Here is a 26079-nt window from a genome sequence, read left to right as displayed (position 1 = left end):
CATGTGCTCACTGTGGCCATCTAGAGGGTGGGCAGGATAAGGAAGCACAGAACTAAAATTGCCTCCTTGAGTTGAGTCAAGCCCTGGCCTGGTTTATCGTTCTCTGCCCAGCAAAGTCTCACAGACGTCAGCCGTGCGCTTGTCCTGCATAACGTGACTGACATCTCTATTTTCAGTAGAGCAAAGCTGCAGTCACATGCCTGGGGAGAAAATGCTGTTGCTTGCTGTACTTGGGACTCATCTTCTTGATGCTGCACTCTGCTGGGGAGTCAGGGTGCAGGCCCTCCAGGCTGTACCTAGATGCTACACCTAGCTACAGGTGCTGTACCTTGAAAACCTTGGCCCGGTAAGGTTTGGGTCAATGAGAAAGCTGTGCCCTGAGCTCCAAAACAATCAGGTCTGTGTTAGCACAGCTGAATCGTTCACCCAGTCTGACCCTGTTGGAGCCTGAAGTGAAACATTAGTGTGCCAGGAAAACCTGTATCCAGGGAAACAAGGCGGACCTGAGCAGCAGAGGGGCTGCGCAAGGTCAGCATTGGCTATGGAAGGTGCTGAGGAAGAAGCCTTTGTATACAAGCAAGAGCCACTTTGCTTCACAGGACTGGTCAGACACAGCCTCGATCGTTGTGAGCGACCCAGGTGAGTGCTGGAGTGTGCATGACATTCGGCTTCCTTGATTTCACTTTCTGAACATGTAAAGCATAGAATTGTTTTGGTTGGAAAAGGTCTTTGAGATCATTGAGTCCAACCAGTGCCTAATTTGACCAAGCCTGGTGCTAAACCTTAGCTGGTCCCCAGCAGGCTGGGTGGGTGCTGCCTTTGCATGTGCAGTGCTGGGTGGGGTGACACTCGTACTCACTGGGATGATGCCTTCAGCATGTAGCTGGCCTCCCGGTCGTCTGCATTCTCCAGCAACCTCAAGATGAAGACGTTGGCCAAACTCTGTCCCTGGTCTTCTAACTCCTCTACCCGAAGAAGCCCCCGGGGAGCTGAGTCAAACACTTGGTACTTGTCCCTGGGAGAGGTTAGAGAAGAGGTTAGGAAAAGCTGCAGTTATCCCAGGAGACCTTGGCTTCAGCCACCCAGAACTGTACTGAGGACACAGACCAGGAACCGCTGCATGGCAGGAGGTAAAAAGAAGCCCTTGCTCTGCCCTAGGCATCCCGTGTGGCCTAGAACAAGTTGCTTGCTCTGTCTGAGCCCCTCAAAGGGAACTGTGAGGCTTAATTCATTCCCATTTGTCAAATGGCTCTGTGTTTGCTGGATACAGGCTGCCATAGAAGCAGAATGTTTCCAGGCACACAGACAGCGCGGCGACATGTTTACTGGAAACGCTGGACTGGCAAGATGCGCCCTGCCGGTGAGCCTGGCGAGGGCTACAAAGGCTGCGCTGTTCCCCGGCACCCGCCTGGTTGTGCTGCTCTATTCCAGTGCTTTCGAGTTGCACAAGACCTGGTCCTAAGCATGATGATATTCTCTTCCTGGGCAGGCTACACCATGTCAGAAGTATCTGATAGCCTCAGGCCTAAATATATACTGCTCCCTGCAGCTCAGATTTTCTAGCCTAAGTTTAAGTGACTAAGTCTGAGCTGTTCTTCATGCAGCAATGAGTCAAAAATCATTTTCTGGCAGGAAGACAGGCCCCTTGTGTCAGCCCAACAGTTGCTGTAGCTCGCTGCCACTCTGCAATGACTGGTGAATAGGTGCTTGCTTATCCTGCTGGGACACTTGGCCTGGAACCTGTTCAAGTCCTGGTGATCATCAGTTTTCAGCTGGAGAGAGCTGTGCCACCCATGAAGAGTCAACTACACCGAAGGACAAGGTGACTGAGGGAGAGGAGTGTACAGGTCAGGCCAGGATGCCCTGCCTGTGCCTAGGGGACAGGACAGGGACACAGCATCACAGCCTGGCTAAGCCCAGGGGCAAACAGGACTAATGAAGTGCCCTTTGCACTACCCAAACGTGGCACTCACCCAGGGATTTGCCGGCAGATTACCAGCAGGTCGTTGAAAAGGAACAAGTAGATCTCTCTGAAGAGTTTCTTGGTGCGCAGTGTCCGTGATGTCTTGGGACCATTCATTTGCTGCAGCTCTCCCTGTTTCAGCAGCCAGCGGGAGTGAGAGATGATGGGCACAGACTGGAAGTGACCAAAAGATGGCAAAGATAAGGAGAGTGGCAAAAACCTGTGGACTTATGCAGTCAAGATGCTGAAAGTAGCAGGAGATGCAGAAGGAAGGGTAAGTAAGCTGCCATCAGCACATCTTGCACTACAGAGGATGGAGCAGAGTTGGACATGGAGGGCAGTGTGCTTTGCCATCCACAGCACAGGGTACAGAGCTCAGACGAGGACATAGCAGGGGGCTGAGAATGAAACAATACTCAAGGATGGTGATGCCAAATGCTGGGTTATGCCCTGCACAGTGCAATCTGTCTGTGGGAGCTCTCATGTCTTGTCACTTGGGCTGAGCCCTTCTGGCTAGGGAAACTTAATTCAAATGAATGTGTAGTTGGACTTTTGGCTACCAAAAAAAACATATTAAATAGTTATGTCTGGGTTAGTATTTCCCAGCCTGAGGAATCATAGAAACATAGAATCAACCAGGTTGGAAGAGACCTCCAAATTCATCCAGTCCACCCTAGCACCCAGCCCTAACCAATCAACCAGACCATGGCACTAAGTGCCTCATCCAGGCTTTGCTTCAACACCTCCAGGGATGGTGATGCCACCACCTCCCTGGGCAGCCCATTCCAATGCCAATCACTCTCTCTGCCAACAACTTCCTCCTAACATCCAACCTGGACCTCCTCTGGCACAACTGGAGACTGTGTTCCCTTGTTCTGTTGCTGCTTGCCTGGCAGAAGAGACCAACCCCACCTGGCTACAATGTCCCTTCAGGTAGTTGTAGACAGCAATGAGGTCAGCCCTGAGCCTCCTCTTCTGCAGGCTGCACACCCCCAGCTCCCTCAGCCTCTCCTCACAGGGCTGTGCTCCAGGCCCCTCATCAGCTTCATCACCCTTCTCTGGACACCTTCCATCACCTCAACATCTCTCTTGAATTGAGGAGCCCTGAGCAGTGCTGAGTACAGGGGAGGAGATCTGTCCACGCAGTCAGTACAGCTTAGTTTTACCAGAGAAGAGCCCTGCTTCCAGTCAAATAATCAAATCATTGGAAACTATCTAAGTGCTACTCCTTCCACCTTTGTTCCGAGCCTGTGGCACGCACAGTGGCACAGCCTGCTTTTCCACACTGGTACTCTTTTCACTGTGGGAGCCCTGCCTGTGCCAGTCCCCCAGGGAGACCTGTTCAGGAATGAACCAGCTCCTGCCTGTCACTAAAACCTAAGCTTCACAAGAGATGAAGGCAGCTTGGAAGCTACCCCAGTCCAGTGCTGGCCTGTGAACTGTGGCCTAGTCCTGACAGAGTGCTCTGGAAAAATCAAATTCTCGATGATGTAGTGTAGCTTTCCAAACAAGTGGTCTCGAGTATTGTTTGCTTTGGTTGCTCAAGTAGGCAAAAAAGGCTCCTGGGAAGCTAAATGTGCTCCTTCAGGTTTGTGAAAGAGGCAGATCCATAGCGCTCAGGAAAAGAACTGGCAGCTTTATACTCAGCATTGAAGTTTCATGGCATATATTAAGTGAGACTTGGTCACACATCCCTAAATACTGACTCAGTTGTTCCTTGAGTGGAGCCAAAATGGGTCACTGGCAAGGACTCGAGACTGCACCTGATGCATAAGTGCAGGTGTCCATTAAAATGGCAGGACAGCCTTCTGCTGGTATTTTTCAGCTCTGATGTGTTTTAATTTGTGGCTGTCATCTTCCTTTAGCATCAGTTGTAATGCAAAGTGATGGCCAAAAGCTGAGCTGCATTCTGAAGAGAGGAGAGAGAGAGGAGCCACTTGCTGCAGGCTGGCAGTCTGACACCAGCATGTCACATCTGTGTAGAGGTGTGGCAGAGCATCATAGAATTGTTTGGCTTGAAAAAGACCTCCAAGAGTGTTGAGTCCAACCAGTATCTACAAATCTGGGACTAAACCATGTCCCTCAGCACCGCATCTCTGCCTCTTCAAAACATCTCCAAGGACTCACCACCTTCCCAGGCAACCTATTCCAGTCTTTGAGAACCCTTTCAGAGAGGTTTCTTCTAATGTTCAACTTAAACATCTCCTGGAGCAACTTGAGGCCATTCCTTTTTGTCCCATCACTTGTTAGAGGGAGAAGAGACCAACACCATCTCACTACAACCTCCTTTCAGGTAGATGTAGAAAGGGCAAAGTGGTCTCCCCTCAGCCTCCTCTTCTTGAGACTGAACAACTCCAGTTTCCTCAGCTGATTTTCATAAGTCCTGTTCTCCAGACCCTTTACCAGCCCTGTTGCCCTTCTCTGGACCCTTTCCAGCACCTCAATGCCGTCCTTGTAACAAAGGGCCCAAAACTGAACCCAGTACTCAAGGTGTGGTCTCACCAGTGCTCAGTACAGGGGGATAATCATTTCCCTGCTCCTGCTGGTCACTTGCTGATCCAGGTCAGGATGCTGTGCACTTCTTGGACACCTGGGTGCACACTGGCTCATGGTCAGTTGACTGTCCATCAACACCTCAAGGTCTTTCTCTGCTGGGCAGCTTCCCAGAAACTCTGCCCCAAGACTGGAGCATTTACAGGATTGTGACCCAAGAGCAGGACCCAGCACTTGGCCTTGTTCCATCTCATATGATTGCTGCCTCAGTCTCTGTGGCAGGCATGCACAGAGACCACACACATGAAAGCAGCTGCTGCAGCAGCAGTTGCTCCTTCAAAGGCTTTGGCGTGGGACAGCATGGACTAGGCTACCACCGGACACTCACTAGGAGTGCAGCTGGCTTACCACTGCTGTGCACGTGCACACATTGCTTGGGTGCTGTTGCTTCACTGTCTGCAAAGGGTTACCAGCCTATGCTCGTACCTTGATCTTGAATTCCAGTTTCTTCTGGATGCTGATCATCTGCTCTGTTCGGCTCATCTTCCTGACACCCTCATTACAGGCTTTCACCACCTGGGAAAAAGAGAGTAGAAAGATTTGCCTTCAGCAGGTATGTGAAACTGCACAGAGGTGCCTGACTCTGCCAGGATAAGTGCTCTGCTGTGACAGGAATTGACCAGACCATCACTGTATTCACATGAAAGAGAGATGGGGGAAAAAAGAGAATCAACCCACACCACAAAGCCACCAAAAGCTACCCCCGAGCACCCAGAAGATGTTATAGGTGGAAGCCATCAGAGGACATTCAGTTACTGAACCAGGCAGAATTAAGCAATACTCTTGGTCATACTGCAAAGCGAACAACTCAGTCTCCAGATCCTGACACACCGCGGACCTTGTCTTCCTCCTCTCCAGTACTTGAAGTACATGTGGATTATCATCTCCAAGAAGCCAATGAAGCCAGAGATCTTAATTTCAAAGATGCAAATGCTGTGGTTCTGCCAAGCAGCACCAGATGCCAAGGCTATGATATGCCCCAGGGAAGGAGATGTTCATCATACAAAGCCCAGCTCTGTTCTGAATACAAACTTTTGACTGAAAACCCTCAACCAACATGCAGGCAGTGCCCTGTTGCAGGGACCTTAGGCTAGGTGCCACTGCCTGTTTCATAAGAAGAGACTCTTTGGAGAACTGTCAAGGTAGGAAAATTACACTGGAGAAAAAGCTCCACTTTGTTCTCTGTTTATGCTGCTCCATCTCCACTAGAATACCAGCAACTGAAACTGTTATCAGCTCTTGCCTCTCAAAAATAGGATGCCTGTGGAGAAAATAAGCACTGGGATGGTCTCTGTCATGATGCCTGGACATAAGCATCTAAACTTAAACACTTACAGATAAGTAACCATGCAAAGAGAGTCATGAAATCAATCTTGTAAGACACTGACAGCTGAATATAAGGAGCATTTTTCCATCAGCAGTTGTAGTCATCTGCATTCTGTGGGAACAGCCTTCCTCAGGCTTTTGGCCAGTGGAAACCAACTAGCCACCAGATACACCAGGAGGCATCCTGCAATACCAATGCATTCTCCGACACGGAAGCCTGTGTCTTTACCCCTAGCCATCTCCAAAGTCTACACCTCCTGGAGTGGTTCAGGGCAAGCCCAAGAGCCCATTTGTGTCTGGCATTTCAGTCAGAAGCTGTGACTGTGTGCTCAGGCTGATGGTTTAGCCCTTTTCAACTTCAAACAATTAGACTGAACTCGCAGGATTCAAGAGATGTTCCAATCTGACGGAGAAGGGCTCAAACATTCTGTCCCAGCCCACGTTGCTGCCTGGTGCAGACCATTCAGGTACCTAGCCTGGAGGCATGATCACCCTGTCTGTGTCAGAACAGAGCACATGGAAAGCATCCCTAGCGTTTTCCTGGTGCTCTGTACACAGCAGTAAGTAGCACAACTCGACGCCCCACCTGCCTACCAGCCTCGGGGAAGAGGGCTAAAAGCAGGCTTGAGTACTTCGTTAAGAAACTGTTATGCTAGGTCAGAGGAAGAAGTGTGCTGTACTGGAGGAAACCTGACACAGTTGTGCCCTGCTGCCTGTTGCAGCTAATTGCATCTCTCAGTGGGATTCGTCACCTTCAGGTATCTGCAGAAACAATTTGTACTCTTGAAGACCCCAAGGGAAAACATTCTCTGCCCCTTCCTGCAGCAGAAATAAACACACCTGTCGAGAACAAGAGAATCCTTGGCACTGGTGTCTAAGTGCTGCTCGGTAAGTCCATCTTTGAGAGCAAGGAAGGGCAGACTTACTGACAACAAATCGCTCTTGAAATGCAGTGACAAGATTCAAAGTGACAGCTCCGGAAGGGAATGTAGTTTGTAGGTCTTATTTCTGAGGGGGAAGGAGCACAAGGGTTTAATGACCTTCATTTAGCTCATTCAGACTTACTGTTTCCAGTTCTTTATGTGCATCCAGGGCAGTGGATTCTCTGTCAGACTTCTCTTCCACTTTCTTCAAAATATTCTGCAGGGCAGAAAGGCTGTGTTAACTCTGATTCCAGCCCCACTGCACAGGAAGGTCTTTGCTAGCCTCTGAGTTATTTCTGGCCATCAGCCTAATTAAAGGATAGGTGACACAGTACAGTGTTTCTCACCTCTTAGTTCCTCTTTCTCATTAAAACCCATTCCCATCTGACCTTATAGCTAAAAGAAACATAGCAAACAGACTCCTGTTTTATAGGAATAAACAGAAATAGCCAGAGCTGGAACTAACAGACAGTGTTAATGGAAATCCCAGTGGGGTAAGCCCATCTGGGACCGAGCTCTTCCCTCATCCCTAGAAGCATGTCCTCCAGCTGCATTTAGCCAAAGTGGCAAAGCACAGGAGGAAGGTGGCTGGCAGTCTGGTCCAGGTCACCATGATGTAGGTTATTATACATGGAGCATTTCCATGTTCTGCACTGTGCATCTGTGTGCCAGCATCCTAACCATCAGGCAGCTGAGTTAATAAACTCTTGCTACTCCCTCTAGCAGATCAGCAAAGTTCTTCAACAACTTTCTGCTCAGCCTAAGCTGTCTGGCAAATTCAATGCCGCTGTGTGGATCGTGTCTGAATGATTGAAAGATATTTTTCTTGAGCATGTTCTGTGGAAAAGCTTCATCCAGCTCAAGGCTGTCTCTAAGCTCCGTCCACAACTACTGGAAAGGAAAATTCTAGGAATGATCTAGAAGACCTTCAGGAGAGAGAGAAGAAGACTTAAGTTCTACCTGCACCAGCAGCTTGAGTCGAGTGATCCTTTGAAATGGCAGAATGAGAAAGGAAGAAAAGGACAGGCCTTTGCACTTGGGATCCAGCTCCAGCTGTGAGATCACTTCCCGAAAAGCTGGCTTGTCCTGGCTGAGGGGAGAGAGAGAGTGAAGATGAAGGCTTTGAGTGCTACCCTGCCCGAGCCCCTGGTGTATGGCTGGTGACCAGAAGCAGCTTGGTCCCAGACACAGCTTCTGCCTGGCCTCTCCCAGCAAGAGAGGAGGAGGGGGCTGAATGCTTCTAGGTGTGTTTTAGTTTAAATCCACAACTATTTATAGCATTAGGGGAGGGAAAAAATAGCTTTTTTTAATGCAGAAGCCATGGTAGTGTTCACATGTGTTAGCACATCTAGCTCAGTAGCAGAGGCTGTGTGCGTAGGTGTGTGTGAATGGGCTGTGTGTCCAAGTAGATGACTCACAGCCATAATTATATATCTTTACACAGTTGGAACTCTATGACAAGGTGAAATTCCCACAGCTGTAAGAACAAGACAAGCTACAAAACAGCTCAAGCTTGGCTACTCCTGGCTGCTTAACGAGAGGATGCAACTCAATATGTGGTCTGAGAAGGGCAAGGGCTATGGCTGAGCCTTCCCTGGTGCTGTTCAAAGCAGATAAGGGCACTGCTGAGCCACAGACCCTGCTGCACAGAGCAGCCTCGCAAGCCCCAGCTGCCGTAATTACAGGCAATGCTTCCTGGCAACTGTGGGGCCCTGAGGAAGCCTTGAGCTGCTGGAGTCCTGGTGAGCAGAAACAGCCTGGAAGAGAACGGATTGCTCACTGTGCAAAGCCTGTCTGCGCTGTGTGCACCTTGCAGCAGCCAAGAGAAGCCATCCTGTCTCTCCCTGCTGCAGCAGGCACTTGTGTGGCACTCTGAGTCATCAGAGCCACAGCAGAACGGACCTGTGCACCTGAGGAGCAGCCTAAGTGGGGGAAATGTGGCACACCTCAAGCTCTGAGTTCAGCTGAGTGCTAGCTGGGAGGCCGTGGAAGGAAGCCCATTCTTTTACGTTTGCTCTGTGTTCTCCTACAGATGAATAGAATGAATGAATGGATTATCTAGGAACACTCCAGCTCCAGCTGGTCCTTTTCAAGCTCAAGTAATCCAGCCTATTGCTGCTTCGTTTCTGAGTACCTACCTAATGGCTCTAGCCAATCTGTCAACATTCTGCATCTATACTGCTCACCTCTGACTCAAAGAAAACCCTGAGGCACCCTCCTTTTGGCAAGAACAGTTGGCCAAACTCAACAGAGGCCACTCAACTTTTTTTTTCCTCTTAAAAGCTGGAGAGCAGAGAAAGTAAAAAAATAGGTCTTGTTACACTCCCCTGAACAAGCTGCTGCTATGGGCAAGAAACACAGTGCAGCTTGTGCAGTGGGCTGCCCTGAAAGAATCCAGGACACTGTAACTAAGGACAAATTAATTCTCCTGCTCAAAGACGAGCTTCTAGGGCACTCTTTGTTTTGAGCTGCCATGAGAGATTTCCTAGCAGCTCAAAAGACTTGCTGTACTCGAAAAATGCATCATATTCTCAGGCCTAGGTAGTGTCTGTGTGTGGTACATCCTAAGGTGAAGAGAACAGGGGGTTTATTTCCTTTCTTAAAGAAAATGCTGCTGTTCTGAAAATAATACTTTCTTGGGTTTGGCATGGTCAGATGCCTTGCTGAGAGAGAGGCTCAGGAAAAGCAGTATCTGCTCTTGGACTCATAGAATCAGTCAGGGTTGGAAGGGACCACGAGGATCAGCTAGTTCCAGCCACCTCTAGACCAGGCTGCCCACAGCCTCATCCAGCCCAGTCTTAAACACCCCCAGGGATGAGGTCTCAACTACCTCCCTGGGCAACCCATTCCAGCCTCTCACCACTCTCATGCTCAACAACTTCCTCCTCACCTCCAGCTTTGCTCCATTCCCCCCAGTCCTGTCACTTCCTGAGAGACTAAAAAGTCCCTCCCCAGCTTTTTTGTAGGCTCCCTTCAGATCCTGGAAGGCCACAAGTAGGTCACCTGGGAGCCTCCTCTTCTCCAGACTGCACAGCCCCAACTCTTTCAGTCTGTCCTCATAGGAGAGCTGCTGCAGCCCTCTGAGCATCCTGGTGGCATTTCTCTGGACACACTCCAGCATCTCCACATCCTTCTTGTAATGGGGGCTCCAGAACTGGATGCAGTATTATTGTCATCAGACATCTATATTATACCCTTGACTTTCAACCTCTTGCCTCTACTAGCCATTTAAGAAAGCACACATTGCACAAGTGTCCACTCCTGTGTACACCACAGCTGGGAACTGCTGCCTCTGAATGGGCTTGGCACATTACCTGCAGACTGTATCACCCTATCCCTACTACAGAGCCTTTAAATTGTGTTTTCTGTTCACAGGTGCAGTGCCAAATCAGTGAAGTGGGAAATGCTGCTTCTGTGCTATCTGGCCCTTTACCAAAAATATCCAGCCTACAGCTAAACCTCTGGCCTGGACAGCTTGGCAAAACAATCTAGCATCAAGCACTGGGACTCACAGAAGCTGCTTGTAAGCTCTCTCCTGGTAGGTCTGGTTGGAGACGTAGGTGATGTACACAGAGAAGTGGTTAACTGTGTGCTGGTAGACAATGTCGCAGACATCAGAGATCACAATGTTCTCCTCCACCCGCTGCTCCAGGTCCAGCAGGAAGCTAGGTGAGAAACCCAGTGCTCAGGTTAATTGTGACTTCAGGAAGCCCTTGGGATTCAAAGCAATGAATGTGTCTACAGGATCTTTGAAAAGTCAGTGGGTAATGGTCTGCCCCCATATACTCATAGAATTAACCAGGTTGGAAGACACCTTCAAGATCAGCCAGTCCAACCTAGCAGCCAGCCCTGTCCAATCAACCAGACCATGGCACTAAGTGCCTCATCCAGGCTTTGCTTGAACACCTCCAGGGACAGAGACTCCACCACCTCCCTGGGCAGCCCATTCCAATGCCAATCACTCTCTCTGCCAACAACTTCCTCCTAACATCCAGCCTAGACCTCCCCCAGCACAACTTGAGGCTGTGTCCCCTTGTTCTGTTGCTGCTTGCCTGGGAGAAGAGACCAACCCCACCTGGCTACAGCCTCCCTTCAGGTAGTTGTAGACAGCAATGAGGTCTGCCCTGAGCCTCCTCTTCTGCAGACTGCACACCCCCAGCTCCCTCAGCCTCTCCTCACAGGGCTGTGCTCCAGGCCCCTCACCAGCTTTGTTGCCCTTCTCTGGACACCTTCCAGCACCTCAACATCTCTCTTGAATTGAGGAGCCCAGAACTGGACACAGCACTCAAGGTGTGGCCTGACCAGTGCTGAGTACAGGGGAAGAATAACTTCCCAGTTACCATCCCTCTGCAAATGAGGTTAGCTGAAGTGATGCCATTCAAGTGGGCAAGCAGCCAGCAGCAGCTGTCTTACCGCTCGCTGACAGCCATGACATCCAGGACGTTGGAGAAGAGGATGTGTGCCTCAGACTGGTGTAAGATCTTTTTCAGGCGTTCATTCTCCATGAAGTGGGACACCAGCAGATTGAGACTCTTGTAATATGAGGCTTCAGATGTAACCAGCTCAAACATGGCCTGAGGGAGAGTCCCAAAGAAAGAAATCAGCAGGTACCTTCTATGGAGAGGCACACTTGCAGCGTCTGTGCTGCACCCCACCATGGATCCTCTGGGCCCAAAGTAGGAGACAGGTAACTCGCAATGGTATTTGCCATGTGTTAGGCAGGATAGTGATGAATGTGGAAGATTTCCTTTCTTAGCCATTAGCACAGGCTCCTGTCTCTTCCCTAGGTTGTTTGACCACGTTTCCTTCCACCCATTCTCTCCAACAGAATTCTCCCCTTTTATGATTCTAATTAAGCTGTCTGATTTTGTGCACCTGTACCCATAAAACTACTTCATGGGCTCCTCCCTTCCTCCTTAGTGTCATTCAGGCTTGACCTGAGGTTCCCCAGTCACTGAATCCCCTGCTGCTCCTTATGCCCACTTGTCACAGTTCTGTGTTTTCATGTTCCTTTCTGGAATCCCCCTTGGCAGCTTCCATGTACTCTCCAAGCTCCTCCAGCCTGTGACATCTCTAGCTTGTTGCTCTACTTTTGATGTCTTACTGTGCTACCCAGGAGGATCTCTTTGCACCCTCTACACCCTTATTTTAGAAAAGCCATGGTGGAGGGGCTGAGCTGCACAGAAATACACAACTGTGGTGTTCCAAGACCCTGTGTGTTTGCTGGCCCAAAGGCAGTGCAGCAGTTACTGTCCAGATGAGGCTCCCTGGTCACCTGTGGCCATGCACTGTTCTGACCCAGTTCACCAAAGGCTAGGACATGACACAGCAGATCTTAACTACTGCTATAAGCCACAACAAATTCTCCACATTCCAGCCCCTACTTCTCCTGTTAAAAGGGAAGTCTTTGGTGCAAAATCTAGCTTCCTCAGGCCAGGGATGTGGTCTAGAGGAAGTGGAAAGGCAAAGTGATGGTTTGGTACAGAGCTAAATCACAAGTTAATGAGACAAGGATGCAAAAACCTTCTGCCCAGAGCAGGTGCCACAGGAACAATCCACAACTACCACACAGAGCTCACTTACTCTCCAGAAGTGTGTCTGCTGTCTTTGTTTAGCTATAGATAAAAGGGGTGATGTTTATGCAGCTGCTGAATCTGTTAGCTGAAGTAAGATTAACTGAGGATTCTCACAGGGGCTTGCACATGGTGAAGGAGTGTTAGTTTTTCCAGACATCTCTGGAATAAGGTGCATTGTGGGCTCCTTGTCCTGCTGCTGGCTGCTACTGAAGGAGGAGCCTGTGGGAAGCTCAGTGAAGGTCTTGCTTCCTTAAAACAGAAGCTGCTTGGACCCTTGAGCCCAACAGCAATTCAGCTGCACCCAGGTGAGGGGTGGCAATAGCCAGGCAGTACAAGTGTCTGAGCTCCACTGGCAACCAGAGGCTGCAAAGGCTCACCTAGAGCCAAGGAGATCCAACAGTGCAGTAGATACACAAAGTAATTTTTGTGCTGTGCATATGGGAAAGTATCACAGAATCAAAGAACTGGTTTAGTTGTAAAAGACTATGTCTAACTCTACCAAGTCTGGGGCTAAACCCTGTCCCTCAGCACCACACCTCTACCCCTTTGAAACACCTCTGGGGACAGGGATTCAACCAGCTCCCTGTTTCAGGTTTTGAGAACCCCTTCAGAAAAAGATTTTCTTCTAATATCCAACCTAAACATCTCCTAGTGCAACTCAAGACCATTTCCTCTCATCTAATCCCTTGCTACTAAGTAGAACTTTCAGGTAGTTGTAGAGGGCAAGAAGGTCTCCCCTCTGCCTCCTCTTCTCCAGGCTGGATAATCCCAGTTCCTTCAGGTGCTCCTCTCCAGATCTGTTCTCCAGACCCATCAGCAGTTTTGTTTTCCTTCTCTGGGCCCACTCCAGCACCTCAATGTATTTCCAGCAGTGAGGGCTCCACACCTGAACACATTACTCAACATGTGGCCTCACCACGCTGACTGCAGGGGGACAATCACTTCCCTGGTCCTGAGGGTCACACTGTTCCTGATACAGGCCAGGATGCTACTGACCTTCGTGGCCACTTGGGCACACCCTGGCTCATGTTCAGCTGTCTGTCAATCAACAACCCCAGGTCTCTTTCTGATGGGCATGTTTTCAGCCACTGTGCCCCATTATCTTTTGGACTAGGTGGGGGTTTGTCTTGTGGCTTTGTTGTTCCTTTTATAGTGGATCGTTTTACTTTCTAAACAAATTATCTGAACTCTTCTCTGATCAGGGCTGGGTCTTTTCCTGGAACTGTCACTGCATATTACAGAAGGGCACGAGGTACAGAGACCTGACATTGTGCTGCAGTCCAAGATCTGGGAGGAATGGCATAGCAAGGAGGGACTCTTACCCAGTTGAGAGCAGCTAAAGCACCAGTGGAAGTGACCTGTCAATTGTTGGTAGCCTAGGAAATATTCCAGTGGTGAGCTGAGCCAAAGAGGTGGTCCTTGCCTGCACCAGAGGACACTGTGCCTGCACAGCTCCAAAAGAGAGACAGAGCAAAGGGTGCAGGTGGAAATGCACGTCTGCAGTGCACACAGAACAGATGGTGTTTCTTGGTGTTTCAGGAATAAGAGGACACTTTTTTCTCAAGGCCAGATTCCCAATGAGAAGTGGAGGAGTGTTGGCTCAGCTTCTCCCAACAGCTTCACCAGGGCACTGGTGAACCTGAGACCTCTCTCCTGCTCTGTGTGACTGAGTGCTAAGTGCACTTACAGCTTTAGCTGTAGTCTTACATCGGATAAATCATAGAATCAGTCAGGGTTGGAGGGGACCACAAGGAGCAGCCAGTTCCAACCTCCCTGCCATGGGCAGGGACACCCTCCCCTACATCAGGCTGCCCACAGTCCCATGCAGCCTGGCCTTAAACACCCCCAGGGATGGGGCCTCAACCACCTCCCTGGGCAACCCATTCCAGCCTCTCACCACTCTCATGATGAACAACTTCCTCCTCACCTCCAGCCTGAACCTACCCAGCTCCAGCTTTGCTCCATTCCCCCAGTCCTGTCACTCCCTGACAGTCTGAAAAGTCCCTCCCCAGCTTTTTTGTAGCCCACTTCAGATCCTGGAAGACCACAAGAAGGTCACCTGGGAGCCTCCTCTTACCCAGACTGAACAGCCCCAACTCTTTCAGTCTGTCCTCACAGCAGAGCTGCTCCAGCCCTCTGAGCATCCTCCTGGCCCTTTGGATACACTCCAGCATCTCCACATCCCTCCTGTAATAGTGGCTCCAGAACTGGATGCAGTACTCCAGGAGGGGTTCTCAGCAGAGTGGAGTAGAGGGAGAGAATCACCTCCCTTGCCCTGCTGGCCACACTTCTGCTGCTGCAGCCCAGGCTCTGGTTTGGCATCTGGGATGAGATGAGAAAATAGGTAAAAATAAAATGAATAAGACAAGAGGTGCTGGGACAGCCTGTCCCTTCCTGATATCCTGGGGATTGATACCAGCAGTCATTTTGCACTGCAGCTTTCCAGACAACCCCAAGAAAGGCTATTTTTTCCCTGCCAGGTCTTTGACTGCAAAATGGCCATAAGACCTGAGATGGAGATCTGCCATTCTACCAGAGCCCTTAAACTCTCAGAAAACTTGCTCAGCCTAGAAGGTTGTAGATCTGTAGAAGTCCTTCTGCCTACATTTGAAGGAAGTAATTTGTGTAGGTTTACTGGTTGCTGTAGTGAGAGATTGCATGACCTGCATAGGCCCATGCAGAGTGCAAGCCAGACCCAGGAAACAATTAAATCCACAGGGAAAATATCCGTGCACAGGGTTCTGATTTAAAGGAAATGCCAAGGAAGAAATTAACATCTTCAGAGATCAAGACAGGATTCTGGAATTGCTCACTGCATGTAAATGTAGCTAGTCATCTGCATACCCAAAGCACCTACTCCAGGGAGCCCAGAGTGCTGTTTCCTATTTGGATGCCAAGTACGAGCTGCAAACCTGCTAAACTGGCACCAAACGTGCAGTGTGACGATGGGATCTCTGGGGAATAATCTAACCTCTCTAGTACTAAGCAGTCAGGAGGAGGAGAAAGAAAAAACAGAGCTTCTGGTTTCAGAATTGAAAAAAAAAGTTGAAGTAAATGTTAGGTGATGTAATATTATCTTCCTGAGTCTGCAAATGGTCTGCAAAAGTCTTCTGGAAATGTGGCCAATGTTGCTCCCTGAGTCCTCTTGGTCAGTGGCTTCTTGAAATCTCATAGTCATGTAAAAGCTACTGATCTCTCTTTGTTGCTTCTGTTGGCACAGACTGAAAATGGCAACAGAGAAGTGAAGCTGAAGCAAGAAGGAAATGTACAAGATCAAAAAGGAGAAAAATTGGAAGTCACCAAAGGTAAGAATAGGAGTCAGCCTAAACTCCTACTGAGACAATGTGATGTTTTATTGCACAAACTGGAAATGTTATATATATATAAAAGAAATATTATATATTTAGGAGGCTGAGAGGGGACCTTATTGCCCTCTACAACTACCTAAAAGGAGGTTGTAGTGAGGCTGGAGCTGGTCTCTCCTCCCGAATTACTAATGATAGGACAAGAGGAAATGGCTTCAAGTTGCATCAGGGCAGGTTTAGGTTGGCTGTTGGGAGGAAGTTCTTCCCTGAGCAGGTGGTCAGGCACTGGCACAGGCTGCCCAGGGAGGTGGTGGAGTCACTATCCCTGGAGATGTTTAAAAGGAGAGTGGATGTGGTGCTTGAGGCTATGGTCTGGTGATGAAGGATGCTGGGATGAAGGTTGGACTGGATGATCCTGGTGGTCCTCTCCAACCATAGCAATTCATAGTGATGAGATGTTGTGCTGAGGGATTTGGGTTAGTCAGGGACTTGTCAGTGTGGAACCAATGATTGGACTCGAGGAGCTTGAAGGTCTTTTCCAATCTAAGAAATCCTATGATTCTGTTCCCAGGAGCCCTGCTTTCAAACACAGCAGGAGGTAAGAGGGAAGAATTGTGGTCTAGCTTAGTCTAGAAGGGATGTTGTTCTGATTTGATGCCACAGTGTTGGCTGTGATCAGCTCTCAGTCGTGGTTGCCTTCACAGGACCAGTTTGGTATCTGCCTGCTAGAACTGCAAAGTGCAGCACAATAGCTCTTGGAAGGAGGACAGCTCCTCCCAGCAACGTACAGCAAATGTAGAGGATTGAAATCTTAGGATTGATCAAATAAGGAAAGCAAACTGACTCTTTGGATGTGTTTTGTGAAAATAGAAGACAGATGAAAGACCTGTCAGATGCACTCTTACACAGAGAGGTCATCACCAATGCCCACAAACCAGGTTCAAGTCCCTCTCTTATTGAGCAAAGATGATTTTCAGAGCAGCAACTGTCTTGTGTAAGTTCACACCATAACACATGGTGCAGATTAGTCTGCCTCTGCCCCTTTCTGACAGCAGTGTGACCCAAAAACTGGCACAAACTTTACTGAGGATCATACATCTCAGCCAAAAGGGTTCAGTTCAACGATGGGGAATGCTTTGCTGAGCTATTTGCATCGGTAAGTTGCTTTTGGCAAGGTCTGCTCAGTTTGGAATCTCCTAAAACATAGAAGCTGAGCGTGGTGCAGGAAAATCTTTACAGTTAGCAAGCAGAAAAGAGGGGAAAGGCTTGCACTAGTGTGGCCAGCAGGACTAGGAAAGGGATTGTCCCCTGTACTCAGCACTGGGAGGCCACACATCAAATTCAGTTTTGGAATCCTCGCTGCAAGAAGGCATTGAGGTGCTGGAGTGAATCCAGAGAAGAGCAGCAAGGCTGGTGAAAGGCCTGGAGAACAGGTCTCATGAGGAACTTGGGGCAAAAGAGATTCAGAGACCTCACTCTCTGCAACTACCTGAGAGCTGCAAGTTGGAACAAGGTGGAGGTCAGTCTTTTCTCCCAAATAACAAGGGACAGGAAAGGAGGAAATGACCTCAAGTTGTACCAGGGAACGTTTAGGTTGGACTCTAGGAACAATTTCCTCTGCAAAAGGATTGTCAAGCCCTGGAATAGGCTGTCCTGGGAAGTGGTGGAGTCCCCATCCTTGGAGGAGTTTCAGATGTGTAGAAGTGATGCTGAGGGACATGGCTTAGTGGTGAGCTTGGCAATGCTAGGTTGAGCTCAACCAGGATCTTAAAGGCCTTTTTCAACCTAACCAATGCTATAAAACAAAGAAACTATACAATAAACAAAGCAGAGACAAACTGAAAAGCAGAGAACTGAACTGGGAAAGAGGAATAAACTGGAGTCACTCCACAGAGAGGCCATGCCAGTAACTACTCTAAGGTTTATGCTGAAAGAAGTTTCACTGATTAAATGCTACTTTGTCCAATCTCTGGGTCACTTCCTCTTCAGCACCCAGTACCTAGCTGTCAGACTCTGGTTCCTTCCAAATCACATGCAACAGAGAGCATGTGTTTTCTCTCTAGTCACTTGTTCCTCCACCTAGATCTGTGTTGCCTGTCCTTTCCTCCATGCTGACTCCATGTCACAACCCAAACTGCATTTCTCTTGGCTTGCTGTTCTTACAGGGTTCCATGTCCTGTGTAGTCCAAAGAGAGCCCTCGGTGACTCTGTGTGACACTCAGCAGAGGTCTGGGTAGTTCAAACTACCCTACTGGTAACACAGTCATTTCTGATCTTCATTCCAGTAGCACATAGATTTTGTATTTCCCTGACCTTTGTGATCTATCTCATGGCTTTTTCCTGTTTCTTTTTCTGCATTTCCACCTACCTGCCACTTTTAGTTGCCGCTACTCCCACATTCGCCTCAGAAGAAAAAGGCAGGTATGGCTCAGGCCACCTCTGTCTTAGTTCTGTTGGGGTTCCTAGAGCTAAAGGGCTATGCTGCAACATTTTTCAGTTGCCTTTTCTAGGGAGTGGATGTGAGTTTGTTTCTTTGTTTTGTTTGCTTGGGATATTTTGTTTGTGTTTGTTGTGTTGTTTTTTTTCTTCCTCAGATTCTATTCTCTGCCTAATTTCTTCAATGAGGGCAATGACAGATTGGATTCCATAACACTTCTCAAGCACTCATTGCTCTTCCAGTCAAGTTTCTTGTTTTGAGACTTGGAACAGGTGAGGGTTTTGTTTTTCATATCATATTGATAACCTACTTGGTCTTATCTGCCATCACCAATAATCACAGAATCAACCAGTTTGGAAGAGACCTCCAAACTCATGCAGTCCAACCCAGCACCCAGCCCCAGCCAGTCAACCAGACCATGGCACTAAGTGCCCCATCCAGGCTTTTCTTCAACACCTCCAGGGACGGTGCCTCCACCACCTCCCTGGGCAGCCCATTCCAATGCCAATCACTTTCTCTGGTAACAAATTCCTCCTAACATCCAGCCTAGACCTCCTGTGGCACAACTTGAGGCTGTGTCCCCTTGTTCTGTTGCTGGTTGCCTGGGGGAGGACCAGATTCTTCCTCTTGTTCTTATCTCTTTCATTTTGCAGAATACTGCAGATGAGCAACTTTCCTCTGACTGCTTAAGCCTTGCTGCATCACAGCTATGGTGGTGTTACCTTCCTCTAGCGTGAACAAGGGTGTTTTCTTCAGCTTTCTTTACATTTGGGCACTAGAATTCCTTCCTGTGGTGTAAATCCCACTCCTTATCCTGGCTGAAGACTTGCAAGACCCTCTAGTCCCTGTGCTTGCCCCAGCTCTGAGGACAGAATCAGTCAGAAAGGTATGATTTTCTTCTTAAGACATTTACTCCCAAAAGTCTGCTGCCCTGTACTACAGATAAATTCATCCAGTCCTCCTTCCTGAAGCTGAATGCTTTACATACACTCCATCAAGCTCTTATATATAACCTATACTCCCAATGTGAGCACAGTTCAAGCACTGCAGGGTAAGGACCACTTTCTTATTGCAAAGCTGAATTCAGCATCATTTCTGTAATTGCCTCGGTGAATTCTCCAACTCTTCTTGCTCTCTATCTTTGACTCTCCTCACAAAGCAAATTCTCCACTTTATCTATTCAATGTTCACCCAATTTCACAGCTTTCTGGCTTTCAGTGATTTTATAATCTCTTATTGTGCTAATCCCAGAACAAACAGGAAGAAAATCTCAGCTCTGATAAACTAACATCAGGGGAAAGCACAACAGTTCTTTAAGGCACCTCTGTCCTATCTCCATCTGCTTGATTTCTGTTGCTATTTAAGCAGAGAGAAGAAAATCCAGCATGCTTAATGCTGGGGTTTAGCACCACGGATATTTTCTCCTTAGAACACCTACAGCTCATGAACACAACTCAACAGAAATGGCAGCTTTTGAAATGTACAGTGCAAACTTCTAAGCAAATGTTTCCCTGTAAAAGACACTCATTTTGCAACAGAAAGAAGAAGAAATGCTTGTGTTTTTTTCAGAAGCCAGGTTGTGTTCTTACTGCTGAAGGTTAGAAGGACCATGTTTTGCCAGGTGAAACAGAACAAATCCAATATGGAAATAGCCAGTGTGGATGAAGAACATGGAAAAGAGACAAATCACTTTGGGCACCTTCAGTCATTACCCTGACACACTAACAGCCTGTGCAGCCAGCCCAGCTGCCCTGTAAGGGTGTAAGGAACACAGCCTTACCCACCACACCCCTGCAGTTCTCAAGATGAGCCTTTCTGGTGTCACAGAGAAGTTACAGCCTTGGCCAGGATGCAGCTGGTAAACTCAGGGGCAACTGCTCACACCCCACAATGTTCTTCAGCGCTTTGGGTTCGAGCACACGAGCCCAGGCTGAACGGATACACTGCCACACCGGTCTCACAGAACGGTAGGGGCTGGAAGGGACCTCTGGAGATCACCAAGCCCAACAGCCTTGCTAAAGCAGGGTCACCTAGAGCAGATTGCACAGGAGCACATCCAGGCAGGCTGTGAAAGTCTCCAGAAAAAGAGATTCTACAACCACTCTGGGCAAGCCAGTCCAGCACTCTGGCACCCTCCTTATGTTTAAGTGAAACCTCCTGTGTTCTAGCTTGTGGCTCTTGCCCCTTGTCCTATCACTGGGCACCACTGAGAAGAGCCCAGCCTCATCCTCTTGGCCTCCACGTTTTTGATACTGATCAACATTGAGAAGATCTCCTTTCAGTATGCTCTACTCCAGGATAACGTGCCTCAGTTCTTTCATCCTCTCCTCAAAGAGAGATGCACCAGTGCCTACAGCATCTTTGTGGCTCTCTGTCTCTCTTGAACTGGGGAGCCCAGAACTGGACACAACACTCCAGGTGCAGCCTCACCAGGGCAGAGTCAAGGGGAAGAAGTTCCCTGAACCTGCTGGCCATATTCTTCTCAATGCACTTCAGAGTACTGTCAGCCTTCTTGGCAGGTTGCTCTTGGTGAAGTTGTCCACCAGCATTCCCAGGTCCTTTTCCACAGAGCTGCTCTCCTCACCTCTACCTGTGTGTGGGGTTATTCCTCCCCAGGTGCACAGCTCTATACCTGCCCTTGTTGAACTTCATGAAGTTCTACCTGAAGGAATCTTGGCACAAGGACTATAGCAGGATTCATGAGCTGGAGCCTTCAAAGGCCCCATTACTTGTATTGCAACACAAACCACTCACTAAAAGAGGCTTGTCCATCTCCACAGCTGGCTAGTGGCAGAGTGATCATGCTCCCCACACTATCTGAAATAGCAACAAGTTGTAAACTGTTGTGTGACTGAAGTTTTCATTAACTGCAGCAGCTGTCCCCACCTACTCCTTTCACTCTTTGATGCAGCCCTATGAATTAACAGAGTACGACTCTTGAACAGTGATGTCACTGCACTGTACAGCTAAAATGCAATCACAGATACACACTATTTTATGACTGCAAGTAAGAACATTTAAAAATAAGGAAGTTTATCAATCTCCACCTTTTCCTTTAACATGAATGCCTTGGCATTTAAAACAGATTGCAGTTAACAACTGAGTTCTTCTAGGAGTTCTATTGGAAAGTATATATGCTGCTAGTAACTTCAGAAGAGCATGTGCACCAGGAGCCAAAACCTCTGCTGCAAGAGCCTCCTGACTATCCCTCTTCCTTTGCAAACCACTCCTAACACTGAACCAGGAAAGGGCAAAGAAGCTCATTTTGCTGCAGAAACGACCAGCAACTGTAGCATAGAGAACACCACCTCTAGTTGCAAAAAAAGAGTGAGTGGTGCTAACCAGTGCACCACAGGAAAGTACTTAATTCACTGAATTCACTTCCACTCGTTTAGCCCCGTTAAGAAACACTCCACCTTCCCCCGTTACCTCCTGCAGCTTGATCTCATCTGGCTGGAGGATGCTGAGGACCCCGCTGCTCTGGATCTCGGGAAGATCTTGCCAGAGGTTGAACCTGGAGCTGGAGTTTCTCAGCAAACTGATCTGGGGTGGAGCTTTGCTTTCAGGTGTACTTGCAGGTTCTGCTTCAGATGGGGCCTCCTCGCTGGGCGAGCTCTCCTCAGGGTCTGTCTGTGAATCCTGCAGCCGTCTGGTTTCAATCTCCTGGCGTGTAGATTTGTCTCGATATTCCTGATACAAGAGCCCTAGAAGGCAACACAGCAGGCGTGAGAGGTTACAGCTGAACAAGAGAGTAGAAATGTATTGCAGGAGAGGGTGCTTGTTCTGCCTCGGTTCACCTCAGCAGAGGTGAGAGAGATCCCTTCTGTGCTGAGCGAAAAAGCCAATTACAGCATTCCTGTTTCAGCCAGAAGTGGAAACTATAAATGGAAGGCCATTTCCAAATCCAAAGTGTTGTCAACAATCTGCTGCCACAAAACATTTAGTAACACAGTCAGATGAATCTGTGATCAGTTGGAAGATGCGAAAGAAGTGGTTTGTGGTCTGCCAGGCTTTTCAGTGTTGCCTTGCAACCTTGATTTTCTCAGCGATATTAGTGCGTTACAAGTTAGACAGAGAGGTGGGCATGGACAGGAGTGCTGAAACACGATTTTCAAAGCCATCATACTGCAGAAGGAGGAAACACTGTGCTGCTGCTAAGGCACTGCCCAGGCAGATGTGCTAGTTTGAGCCTAGCTGGGATATTCTGATGAGAAGAATTAGCTTACAGGCTGTGAAAAGGAAACAGTGGTGATGCCTACTGCACTCATAGGCTTGCTGAGATGGATAAGAACAAGGACATAAATATAGATAAGAGAGTCTCTCTCTGGACTTTTTGGGCTGCACTTCTCTAACCTGCCTGACTAATCTATCTGCTTCCTAATCCCCCTGGACAACCTTCCAAACTTACCTTGAGCATAAGGCAAAGTCTGGGGTAAAGTAGAGGGGTGGAGAGGAGGTGGAAGGGTGGTTGGGAGCCCCTCCTGGGGACTCTGGTTTCTGGGAGGGCTGTTGTGTTTCTGTATTACTTTTTAACTTGTATATTTCTGTCTATAGCTGTAGATATTGTAACTATCTGCTTGTGAACATAAGCTGTGAATATAAAGCTTCATTCAATTTCCAGCAGGGCTGAGTCTAGTCTGGGTGATTTTACTTAAGTGGAGGGGGGAGCAGGTAACACCCAAACCATCACAGCAGAGCACTAGGACAACAAGCTGAAGTTAGTAGTTTGTTTTGGTATTGGCTTTGTGGTTGCCCTCATTGCTTAATTTCCTTCTCTTTGCCTTCTGTTCCTATCATGACTGAAGAGATGACATTAACATTCAAAAGGTGTCTGAATGCCACAGTACCAAGGAAAAGGCTCTCAATTCCCACCGTTTTGCAGCAGGTCAGTACCTTCAGGAGCAGATAAAATAGCAGAGGATTTGCCCCCACCCTTGGTTTGAAATAACAGCACACAAAAAAGGCAGGAATCCTGAAGTTCCTTGGCCATCTTTAGAAGATTCCTTGTCTCTCCTAGGGCTTTCTAATTGTCCCATTTCTCTGAGCCACCTGTAGGACCCAGAATATTAATTGCTTGAATAGAAAACATAATTTAGAAGAGAGCATGAGCCTGATCTGAGTCACTTTCTTCACTTTACTCAAATTAAAGGAGTACTATTGGCATTAGCTTCTTTGAATTGCAGAGTGCAACATGAATGAGCAAAGTCCTTGATGTTAAGAAGAAGCAACCTCTACATAACTTGTCTGAATGATTAGGGGTTAAAATCTATCTGGTCCCATGCATTCACAGTATTGGCTCTCAGAAGCAGATTCTGTGTGTAAAAACCGGGTCAGGAGTTTGTCTAGGGAGGGCAAAAGCGCAGACGTCACTGTCTGTGAAATCTCCAGGACAGTTTTTATGAGGCTCTGTACCAGTCACTTTTAAAACTGTATCAGAAATGTGCTGGGGAGAAGCGCAGGCACAAGGACAGCGCTACCACAGGCTGCAAGTGTATCCTGTTCTCCCCGGGAAGATGTTCAGCAGCAGATTAAAATAGCAATGAGGGTAGCTGTGCCTAGGAAACCGTACAGTCTCCTGTTAGCTTCCTACACAACAGCCAAAGAGAGGAGACTTCCCCTGAAGTTCTACATGCTGCTGCTACTTACATAACTTCTCTCTGCGGCAACTCGGCTTGCACAGCTTTCCTAAGCATTTCAGCCTGTTCTTCAGCATCAGCGAGGGGGCTGAGGATGTAGTGGAGTGAGAAGGCTCCTTCGGGAATGGTGCAGAGGGCCTGCTAGATGGGAGCTGCTTTCAGTGGTACTGATCTCTAAGCTCAACCTGTGCCCGGGTGCAGTAGGGCGCTGGGGAGCACGAGAGGCTGCAAAGTAACACCCTGCAACAGTATGGACTGTGCTTGACTTGAGGGAAAACGTGTTGGAAAACTGAATCTTTCACTTGTGTTGGAGATAATTATACTTGCAGCGTTTGATTGTACAACCATGTTGTGTTGGTGAGGTCTGCTCTGCAAGTTAGAGGCAGTTAAGGATATTTTATGTATGGGGGCTTAGCATCCTTTGTGCAGATCAGGAGAGCAGCCCTTTAAAAAAGATCCTCAAGACAGTTTACCCCTTGCTTTTAAGGAAATGAAATCCAGGTGATCTAAATACATTTTGTTTCCAGCCAAACAGGCAAAACATGTGGAGCCTTCCATGGTAGGCAAAGGGAAATATGGACACAGGAAAATCTGACTGACTAAAGGCATCTACCACCAGAACTCATCTGGAAACGCCAGCAAGGTAACTCATTTTAAAGCAGCAGGCTGAAGAGAGACTGGCTGGAGCTCTACCAGGGACAGCAGTTTGGGGAGGAAGCAGAAAGGTGGTAACACAAGAAAGAGAAAAGACAGGTAGATGTTTAGGTAGGAAAAAACAGAGCGTTGTGCTAGCAACAATAAAAGATGTCCTTTCTGCCTTGGTGTAAAAGGTTCATTCATATGTTGATAAAGAGGTTACAGTTGGCAGAGGAAGTGTTCAGACAAGAGAGAGGGAGAGAAGCCAGGGAAAAAACTGCTCCAAGTGAAGCAGGATATGGTCATGACACAGGTCAAGTGGCATAAGGGATGCAAGGCTAGAGAGCAAGGTTTCGATGGGAGCAATAAGTGCAATACAGCTGGGCACTGACTGGATGTGCAGAAGGAAGCTGAGCTCAGAATTCACATGTGACCCAGAAGATAGGATGATTTAGTAGGTGCTTGCATTTAGAAAGTGAACAAGTGCAAAGTGTCAGAAACCTGCATGAGCTCCATTCTTTGCTGTATGTCCCAACTATCCCTACTGTGGCTTGGCTAAAGGTGAACTGAGTGGGCAGAGCATGGATTTGGTGTCTCCTGTTGACTTAAGTGGTTAAGACTGATCTTCCCAAGGGGGACATACACCACTTGTATAGTGTGTAATAGATTTTTCCCTTTGTGTTTATTCAATTTAATTTGCTGTCATAGTTTCCCTTCCCAGCTCTCTCAAAAGCTGGGAGGAGAATTGAAAAACTAGTTACTAATTGTGGAAAATGCTTGCCTTGGAGAGTTCCCAGTGCCTTTAAAGCAAATGTTATTATAATGAAAGCTGTCTGAAATCTCTGGAGGTCCAGAGGCAGTTTCTGTGAAATTCTCTGCTCCAGTTTCAGGTAAAAAAAAAAAAAAAAATCATTAATGCCTCAACAGCAGAAGGGAGGGAAGGGAGCAAGCATATTCCAGCCATTTGAAATGACCTCTTCTGTCAGGGATTAGCAAAGCATCTCTGGTTGTCAAAACCCTGTCTCCTCCATCGAGGTGCAACAGCCCAACCTGCAGTTGCACTGACACAGGCAGAGCTAGTGCACAGCTTCCTTCTGATATACAGCATAGAAAAATATATATTCCTATAGCCACTGTGTCGCTGTGAGGTCCTGATGGTTGTTTTTATCATGCCTCCCAGCTGTGGGAACCGACAACGTATTGACACATCTGCCTTGGGAGATTAGTACCTTCACAGCCAAAAGCAAGAAGCAGATCTGGCAACACCCAAGCAAGTCATTCACCACTTTCCTCCAGAAGGCCCTGAACTCAGCTGTTTTGTCTGACAGATGCTGGCAGGCTCCTGGTCTCCCACCAGCCTCTTTCACCAGCACTGTCCCAGTGTCGCATGCTCCAAGAACCATCCCTGCCTGACACATCCAGACATCAGGTTGCAGCCACTCGTCAAGAAACAGTGTGAGAAGCCTCCTCCTTGCTGCCAGGTAAGATGTTCACCTTGCTGCTCCTTGAGTTACCTCTCTGATTTTCCCATGCCAAGTGCTGCATTTCTGTCATCCAGGCTCAAGTACCTCACACTTTCATTTCCCAAAATCGAACAGAACATAACTATTGGAAAATGAAGCTTCTCTCTTCTCCCAACAAAACCTGCCTAAGCACAGGATTTAGCTCTGCAAATGCCCAAATCTCTCTGAGGAATGTCACAGTTCAGATGTGGGGAAACCAAG

General features: G+C 48.1%; 1 protein-coding gene across 8 annotated transcripts in view; it reads right to left on the bottom strand.

The window, feature by feature from the left end:
• The window catches only part of NGEF (neuronal guanine nucleotide exchange factor), a 50752-nt gene that overhangs the window by 7248 nt on the left and 17425 nt on the right, over positions 1 to 26079 (bottom strand). For all 8 annotated transcript variants that reach the window (XM_064165310.1, XM_064165302.1, XM_064165306.1 and 5 more), the window contains 8 exons: positions 21513 to 21787; positions 11179 to 11339; positions 10278 to 10430; positions 7726 to 7855; positions 6908 to 6982; positions 4943 to 5032; positions 1974 to 2137; positions 860 to 1015 (listed from right to left, as the gene is read on the bottom strand). In XM_064165310.1, coding sequence (XP_064021380.1) covers positions 860 to 1015; positions 1974 to 2137; positions 4943 to 5032; positions 6908 to 6982; positions 7726 to 7855; positions 10278 to 10430; positions 11179 to 11339; positions 21513 to 21787 — 1204 coding nt within the window. The remainder of the gene's footprint in view (positions 1 to 859; positions 1016 to 1973; positions 2138 to 4942; positions 5033 to 6907; positions 6983 to 7725; positions 7856 to 10277; positions 10431 to 11178; positions 11340 to 21512; positions 21788 to 26079) is intronic.

Source organism: Pogoniulus pusillus, chromosome 26 (assembly GCF_015220805.1).
Source record: "Pogoniulus pusillus isolate bPogPus1 chromosome 26, bPogPus1.pri, whole genome shotgun sequence".
NCBI classification, from domain to species: Eukaryota; Metazoa; Chordata; class Aves; order Piciformes; family Lybiidae; genus Pogoniulus; species Pogoniulus pusillus.
Note: the sequence above shows the minus strand (reverse complement) of the source record. Positions and strands in the feature narration are given on the sequence as shown.